Source organism: Psammomys obesus, unplaced genomic scaffold, assembly GCF_907164565.1.
Source record: "Psammomys obesus unplaced genomic scaffold, mPsaObe1.curated_primary_1811, whole genome shotgun sequence".
In the NCBI taxonomy this organism is placed as follows: Eukaryota; Metazoa; Chordata; class Mammalia; order Rodentia; family Muridae; genus Psammomys; species Psammomys obesus.
In genome coordinates this window covers 10,635-18,919 of record NW_026585842.1, presented here as the reverse complement: position 1 = coordinate 18,919, position 8,285 = coordinate 10,635, and the positions used below count along the sequence as shown (strand labels likewise).

The window sequence follows — 8,285 nt, the reverse complement described above, 5'->3', positions numbered from 1 at the left end:
CATCAACGGAGGAATGGGTACAGAAATTGTGGTATTTTTACACAATGGAATACTACTCAGCAATCAAAAAGGAGAAAATCATGAAATTTGCAGGCAAATGGTGGGATCTAGAAAAGATCATCCTGAGTAAAATATCCCAGAAGGAGAAAGACAAACACGGTATATACTCACTTATATAGACCTAAAAGATATGATAAACATAATGAAATCTATACACCTAAAAAAGATAATCAAGAGAGCAGACATGGGGTAAGATTATCAATCCTCGTTTTGAAAGACAGATGGGATGCGCATTGAACATTGACAGGAGTCTACTGAGCGCATTTGAAAGACTCTAACTAGCAGTGTTTTCAAAGCAAAGACTCATGACCAACCCTTTGGCAGAGTACAAGGAATCATAAGAAAGAAGGGGAGTTAGTCTGATGAGGAAAGGATAGGAGCTCCACAAGGACCAAATATATCTGGGCACAGGGTCTTGTCTGAGACTGACATGCAACCAAGGACTATGTATGAATGTAACCTAGAACCTCTGCTCAGATGTAGCCTGTGGTAGCTCAGTAACCAATTGGTTTCCCATAATGAGGGGAACAAAGACTATTTCTAACAGGAACTCAATGACTGGCTCTTTGGCCTCCCCACCCCCCAAGGGAGGAGCAGTCCTGTTAGGCCACAGAGGAGAGCTTTGCAGCCAGTCCTGAAGATACCTGATAAAACAGGATCAGATGAATGGGGAGGAGGTCCCCCCTATCAGTGGACTTGGCAAGGGGCACGGTGGAGATGAGGGAGGGAGGGAGGGACTGGGAGGGAATGAGGGAGGGGGATACGGCTGGGATACAGAGTTAATAAAATGTAACTGATAAGAAGAAAATAAAATTCAAAAAAAAAGAAAACAAATGCGCTCAGTAGTCTCCTGTCATACGTTCAATGCACATCCCATCTGTCTTTCTAAACGAGGATTGATCATCTTACCCCATGTCAGCTCTCTTGATTATCTTTTTTAGGTGTACAGATTTCATGTTTATCACATCTTATAGGTCTATATAAGTGAGTATATACCGTGTTTGTCTTTCTCCTTCTGGGATATTTCACTCAGGATGATCCAGAGAACTCCTCCAGCTGATAAACACCTTCAGCAAAGTGGCAGGATACAAAATCAACTCAAAAAAATCAGAAGCCCTCCTGTATACCAAAGTCAAAAGGGCCAAGAAAGAAATTAGGGAAACAACAGCCTTCACAATAGCCACTAACCACATAAAGTACCTTGGTGTGACACTAACCAAGCAAGTGAAAGACCTGTTTGAGAAAAACTTCAAGTCTCTGAAGAAAGAAATTGAAGAAGATCTCAGAAGATGGAAAGATCTCCCGTGCTCATGGATTGGTAGGATTAACATTGTGAAAATGGCCATCCTGCCAAAAGCAATCTATAGATTCAATGCAATTCCCATCAAAATACCAACTCAATTCTTTACAGACTTTGAAAAAAAGATTCTCAGCTTCATATGGAGAAACAAAAAACCCAGAATCTCCAAAACAATCCTGTGTGTAGAATTTTAAGGGTTAAAATTGATCTGTAAGACATCTGGAATCCCTTATCTGAGGGGACAGGAAACAATAAGGTTGCTTGAGTATCTGTATTGAATTCGTTTAGGTAAACTGTTTACTTTTCTTATTGCTATGACCAAACACTGGTAGAGTACTAGAGGGAGGGAAGCCTTAATCTAGTTCTTGATTTTAGGGCAAGAATGGGGCAGGGAAGAAGTAACAGCAGAAGGGTCCCTCAGTCTTGACCTCTCACCTCCTCCTATCTCCACCATTAAGAGGCAGAAAACATGAACTCAGGGGCTGGCTCTTTGATCACCTCCCCCTAAGGGGGGAGCTGCCTTACTTGGCCACAGAAGAAGACAATGTAGCCAGTCCTGATGAGAGCTGATAGGCTAGGGTCGGATGGAAGGGGAAGAGGACCTCCCCTATCAGTGGACTTGGAGAGGGGCAAGGGAGGAGATGAGGGAGGGAGAGTAGGATTTGGAGGGAATGAGGGAAGGGGCTACAGCTGGGGTGAATAAACTGTAATTAAAATAAAAATTAAAACTTAAAAAAGAAACCAGCGAACAGGAATTTCTGGAGCTCTCCATTTTTATTCAGTTGGAGATCCCACCCTGTGGAATGTTGCTACTTATATTCTGGAGCACATCTCCCCACCTTAGATTTCTGTAGAAACAATCTCACAGATTCACTTTGAAGTGTATCTCCTAGGCAAATCCAAATTTCCTCAAGTTGACAGTGAAGATTAACTACCAAGCATATATCTTATTAAAGCCCATGAGAGTCTAAATGTCTCAAAATAAATTACAAACACTATGACACCACTTCAGTGAGCTTTTAAATATTTATTATATTATATATTATAATATTAATTAGTATAGTATAATATTTATTAATTATATTAAATATTTATTATATAATATATTTATTATATTATATATTTCATTGTACTAGATGGTATTTTATTCTGATATTCCCATAGTAAGTGAAAATCCACTGTTTTAAAGATATGACCAACTCTTTTCAGTGTTCTTTATTTTCTTTTTTAGAAAAAAGCTAAGAGTTTTTCTTTTTGCTGTTGTTGTTTGTTTGTTTGTTTGATTTAACTTAGTATTGATTTATAGAGGCTTTTACAAAAACTTCCTACAGGCCATAATAATCTTAGATTTTCTTAGTATATTTTGCCAAAAGGATGAGAGATGAAGCTTAACACTAGAATGAGAACAGCAGGAAGAAATGGAGAGCAGGACAGGAGTCGTGACTTCTGTGAAGTATTTGTTTGCTTATATTTTATTTCTTTAGGCCCTGATTGATTTACTTTAGTCAATACCGTAGTCAACTACTTGGTAAGGAGAGAATAGAATGACTAATGTTTTCCCTGTAACAAATAAAAATAACCAAACCTTATTCCCAGAGTTATTTTTTAAATATTTTTTTATCTTGGTTGCATTGAATTGTTTTAGTAGTAGATATGTAAGATGTTTGAAAAGTTTAACAATTTTTGTGAAAAATAATAATCTTAGATTTAAGTAAATATTCATTTTACTGTCACATTTTATAGGTTCATTTGTCAGAAAGTGTGTGTTTGTATTATTCCAGATGAAATCTAGATTTAGATACCCTCACATTTGGATCATGTAATATGCATCCTTTTTCACTTTTCCTGTTGCTTTAAAGTTGGAAATTCCTTTACTTTCACATCTATTTTTAGCAAACAACTGATGAAGAAATGTTCTGTATATGGGTTTCATAGTCTGCCGTTCACAGCTGCCTTGTCAAACTAATTTTGGAATGAATTATCTTACACACTATTTTCTATCATAGACATAAATACTATAAATTAATTGAAAGAAAACAGCTGTTATGCTGAATTAAAAAATCAGATCATAGGGTTTTACCAGAAGACATTTGTGATTGATAGAGATGCCTTTTCTTCTTTAGATAATTAATTCTGCTGCTAATAATACTTTGCATTTGTTTCCAAGTCTCCCTTAAGAGTCTTGGTACTTTACTGTGATTGGTGTTAAGGAACTATTGCTGCCTCTTAATAATACAAAACTAATTACAAGATTCTGTTGTACAATATGGAATTTAGAATAGAAATATAATGTATAATCTTAAGTATTTTACTCTTGGAATACCTTAGACTATTTTGGGAGATTCATTATGTGTATCTCTGAAGGAGAATAGCTACCTTTCATAGAGATTTCCAAAGGTTCAAATAACAAAACAATCAACTGGAAACAGTATATTTTGCCAAATCACTTTAGGAAAACTTATTGCAAGCCTTCAGGAGAAAGTATTTGGGAATCCTTGTTCCTTACATTTTCTATATTTACTTTCCAAGAACATACTTAGAAAGATATCCTTTATCTGACAATGATTCACCCATCCATTTCATCCTGTGTGGTCATCTAAAGGGCTGACCTCACTCCCACTGCCCCCACCCGGAAAAAAAAAATCCACGATGGACCAGAGGATGAAGGGCTTAAGTTCTTTAGAAATCTCAGGGAGAAGCAAGGATAATAACATATTGTGTTTCTGCTAGGATTTTTGCTGAATGTCACATACGTTATTTATCTTCTTTTAGTCATACAGGAAAGGAAGGGTCTCTCTTCATAATTTCTAACTGTAAAGGACTGTGGCTGTGTCTTAGAGGAATGACAGCTTAATATGGAAGGAACCCTGGCATTCAACCCCCAGTACATGGAGTGTGTAGAGAGACACTATTTGCTTTCCATTTCTTGGAAAAAAATTATTTCAAAATAATTCTGCTTAGCACAAAGCTCCGTGGATAGATTGACAGTGCAGTTGAAGTTTGAAAAGCACCATAACTACCTGCTCTCATCGGGATTTCTAAAATAAGCAACACAGCTTGCCCTTAATTCCTATGCAAATAATGGCTAGAAAGAACAATTTAGAAACCTTTAACAAAGGTATCTGAACTAAAACCAGGTTCTAGAACAGACCCTGAGTCTGAAAGGCATTCCTTGGGCATATCTCTTTGCCAGAAGTCTAGAGCTGTGCCTGGGACTCTTCCCTGATCCCTAGCTGCCCAGACCCTTTCTGGCAGTATCTCCCTTATTCTTATTGTCCTTGTTACACTGTCATGACCTATTTGTTTTTTCAGACATTTTGTCATCTCAAAGGTTATTAGACCTACTACTCTTCTTTCTCTATAGACTTTACTTTTAAAACTAAATTGCTGCCTGCCTCAGGAAGCTTTTATACACATAAGGTAATTTTTTTTCACATACTGTAACTAACAGATAATCTATTTGTATTATGAAGAGTATTAGGAGTGGCACAACTAGCAAGGGTTTTGATGTATTTCCTTTTAAGATGTAATTACAGTAACTAAAGCATTATTTTCAAGTAAGACTGTTTAGAAAACACAGGAGATGCTCTGTTTCATTGAGGGGAACTTTTGCTTCCTCCAGTGACACCCTGAGCGGCATTGGTTACTTCTGAGGCGTTTCTTCAATTTCTCAAACCCACTCTTTAAATGCAATGGAGAACTGAGGACAGAAATGTGAAGGGAACAGTAAGTGCGGACTGAACACAGCGAGAACTTCTAGAACAGTGGTTTGGGTCTCGGGTGACTTTTCTACATCGCTTTCTAGGTGCACTCAGCAGTGCCTCAACCCTGAGGGCGCTCACGGCTGCGAGGAAGGGGATACACTGTCTGTGTGAGAGGTGGAGGCCAGAGACTGCTAACCACCCCACAGTGATCCCAAAGGTCCCCACAGTGTTTTCAGCCTGGAATGCTACAATAGCATTCTAGTGTGGTTGGAGCTAGGGATGGTGGGGAGTGATCATGGATCCGGGGAGAAGAAAAGACCAGCCTAGGAGTGAGAGCCTAAACCAGTGAGCAAGCAGGCCTTGCTCCCCCAAAACAGAAAAACAAACCAAACAACAACAGAGATTCTGCAAAACTGAGATTTCAAATGATCTGTGTTGTTCATGTGCATCGAGAAATCCCTGGGAGGGTCCAAGTTCCAGGACCCAAGTTCCAGAGCCCCGGGTTTTGTTAAATCATCATACCTTTCTGGTGACTTGCCTTCTGTCACATCCCCCAATTAGTTATCCAATCCAGATCCCACTTGGAACACCAGGTGGAGAAGGTACACTCGTCCCCATCTGGACGCCCTGGACTTTCAGCAGTTCTCCAGCTTAAAAGCTTCAAGCTCCTAGGGATGCAGATCCCATCATTATCATGAATTGTTATTCAAATTCTCCTGGTCTGGGGATTACAAACTGACTAATTACAATGGTTAACTAGTTAAGCATCTTTACTCAATTTCAGTTCCTCAAATCAGCGTCCTTTAAAGGCCAGAGCAGCATCAAGCAGCAACCAGGTCAATGATTCGTCATCCATTCGAAAGCTCTGGAGAGTCTAAGAGAAAACCGTACAATAACCCACGCCTCCCCCACAGTCATTATATAGAAAGGAGAGAGAGAAAGTGCCTTGTCGCACCGGGGGGCCCCTTTTGTGCTGTTCCTGCCAACGCAGCAGACCTCCTGCTATATAGACCCTGCTCCCAGCCCCACACATCCAACAGAATCATCCCATCCAACCCGCCAGCCACCACCAGCCATGGGGAAGGTGAGCCCAGCGGGCCCCGGGCCTGGGGAGGGAGCCGCCCTCAACTCCAGGCCACACCAGGCCTCTGAGCCCGGCCTTGCCTTGCAGATCACCTTCTACGAGGACCGCGGCTTCCAGGGCCGCCACTACGAGTGCAGCAGTGACCACCCCAACCTGCAGCCCTACTTGAGCCGCTGCAACTCCATCCGCGTGGACAGCGGCTGCTGGATGCTCTATGAGCAGCCCAACTTCGCGGGCTGCCAGTACTTCCTGCGTCGCGGGGACTACCCTGACTACCAGCAGTGGATGGGCTTCAGCGACTCCATCCGCTCCTGCCGCCTCATCCCCCACGTGAGTCCCTTCCTACGTCCCTCTGACCTTCATCCTCACCTTGTCCCTGATACAGTTACACGTTGAGCAGAGGGAGGGGGTGGCTTCCACCGTCCCTGTCGGGGTGCTCTGGGATTCAGGAAAATGCCGCAAGCTCCTTAGAAGGACCCGTAACTCTGAGAATTGCTCTTCAGTTTTCCCTTTTACCAGAAATGGCTGGGTGTTCTTTTGGTGAGGCCCTGCGCGCCAGGCTTTGTAAAGATCTGATCTGGCTGCATACACAAGCCCTTTTGGAAGCTGTAATACTTTGAATGTTTGGAGGATGGAACTTTAGCAAACAGCTTCCCGTTCCTCAAGTTATGTTGCTTAAGGGAATCTTCCCTACAGAGGAAGAAGACCCTGGGACAGCCTGCTGGGAAGGGGCAGAAATGGAAGGAGGTCTGGACCTCCTTCAGGGAAGTAAGGACAGGCAGCCTGAATTTCCATTGCTGTAAACGTTTCACAGTCTTGATCTGCACAGGCCTCTTGAGAATCTTTGACATTTGCTTTGGGTTTTATAAATGTGCTTTGCCAGGATACGTTAGAGCTGGGAGTTGAACTCCGTTCTTTAGTTCATTTACTTAGTTCATTCTGGTGCTGTCCTTTACCTGGTTTTTTGGGATGCACCCAAGGCAAGCCCTAAACTTCCCTAGTCTAGCCCTCCACTCTCAAAATTGAAATCCTCCTGCCTCTATCTCCTAAGGGCTGAGGCTACAGGCATGCACCACCACAGCCTCTTTAAACCTAGATTTTTAAGATGGTCTTGATCTCCAGGTTTGAAAACAGGGCCTGAAGCAAAAAGAAGGGATAAATAGAGGGTTTGTGTGAATTGAGCTCTTCCACAGTTTCCTGTGACTTACCTGGCGTTGACCATTATTTTATTTTATTTTGTTTATTTAGTCACCTTTGGCATAGGAAAGATAAGGGATGCCCATCCCCCAGGGCAGCTTGACACCCCAGGGTTCTGGATTGCCAAGCTCAGGTCAGGTTTTCTGATGTCCCCTTGTCCACTGTTGTGGACGCACAGTCCAGCTCTCACAGGATCAAGATCTATGAGCGAGAGGACTTCAGAGGCCAGATGGTGGAGATCACAGACGACTGCTCCAACCTCCAGGATCGCTTCCACTTCAGCGACTTCCTCTCCTTCCACGTGATGGAGGGCTACTGGGTCCTCTATGAGATGCCCAACTACCGGGGGCGGCAGTACCTGCTGAGGCCCGGAGAGTACAGGCGCTACCAGGACTGGGGCGCCATGAATGCCAGGGTGGGCTCTCTGAGGAGAATCATGGATTACTATTGAATTTTCTAACTTTGCCCTTTCATCATTTGGAAGTTAATAAAATATTTCTTATGTGTTCCATGCAGTTATGCAGTCCTCGTTACTTTGTTCATCTTTGAAGGGTGTGGTAACTGGAGACAGGAAAGGTGTGGATATTCTTATGCTCATGCTCAGTGAGTGTTGTGAGCTGAGTAGCCCAGAAACTCATTCTCAGGAACCTGGGCCCCATCTACTCACTAGCTATAGGTGGTAGGGCAAGCCACTTAGCATTTCTGTGCCTTGGTTTCCTAATTTGTGAAGATGGGAGCAAAAAGACTCTTCTTGTGAGCCATTGATGCAAATTAAATGTCTTTGCATATTTGTGTCATGGACAATGGCTTTCCTATAGCAGATTCCTGGAAGCTGTTCTATGAGCTCTCAAGTAGGGCGTTTGCTTCCAACTTTAGTGCTCTTAAACTTGAAACTCCTTTGGGGTGATTGAATAAAGGGGAATGGCTAAGTAAAACTGCA

General features: G+C 42.2%; 1 protein-coding gene across 1 annotated transcript; it reads left to right on the top strand.

Annotated features, from left to right (window-relative positions):
* The first annotated feature begins 6,110 nt into the window (after nt 1-6,110).
* Nucleotides 6,111-7,807, top strand: LOC129670883 (gamma-crystallin E-like). Its single transcript, XM_055599497.1, has 3 exons — nt 6,111-6,148; nt 6,236-6,478; nt 7,524-7,807. The coding sequence occupies exons 1-3, from the start codon at nt 6,140-6,142 to the stop codon at nt 7,794-7,796; spliced, it is 525 nt and encodes a 174-aa protein (XP_055455472.1). The 5' UTR covers nt 6,111-6,139; the 3' UTR covers nt 7,797-7,807.
* Nucleotides 7,808-8,285: the final 478 nt, after the last annotated feature.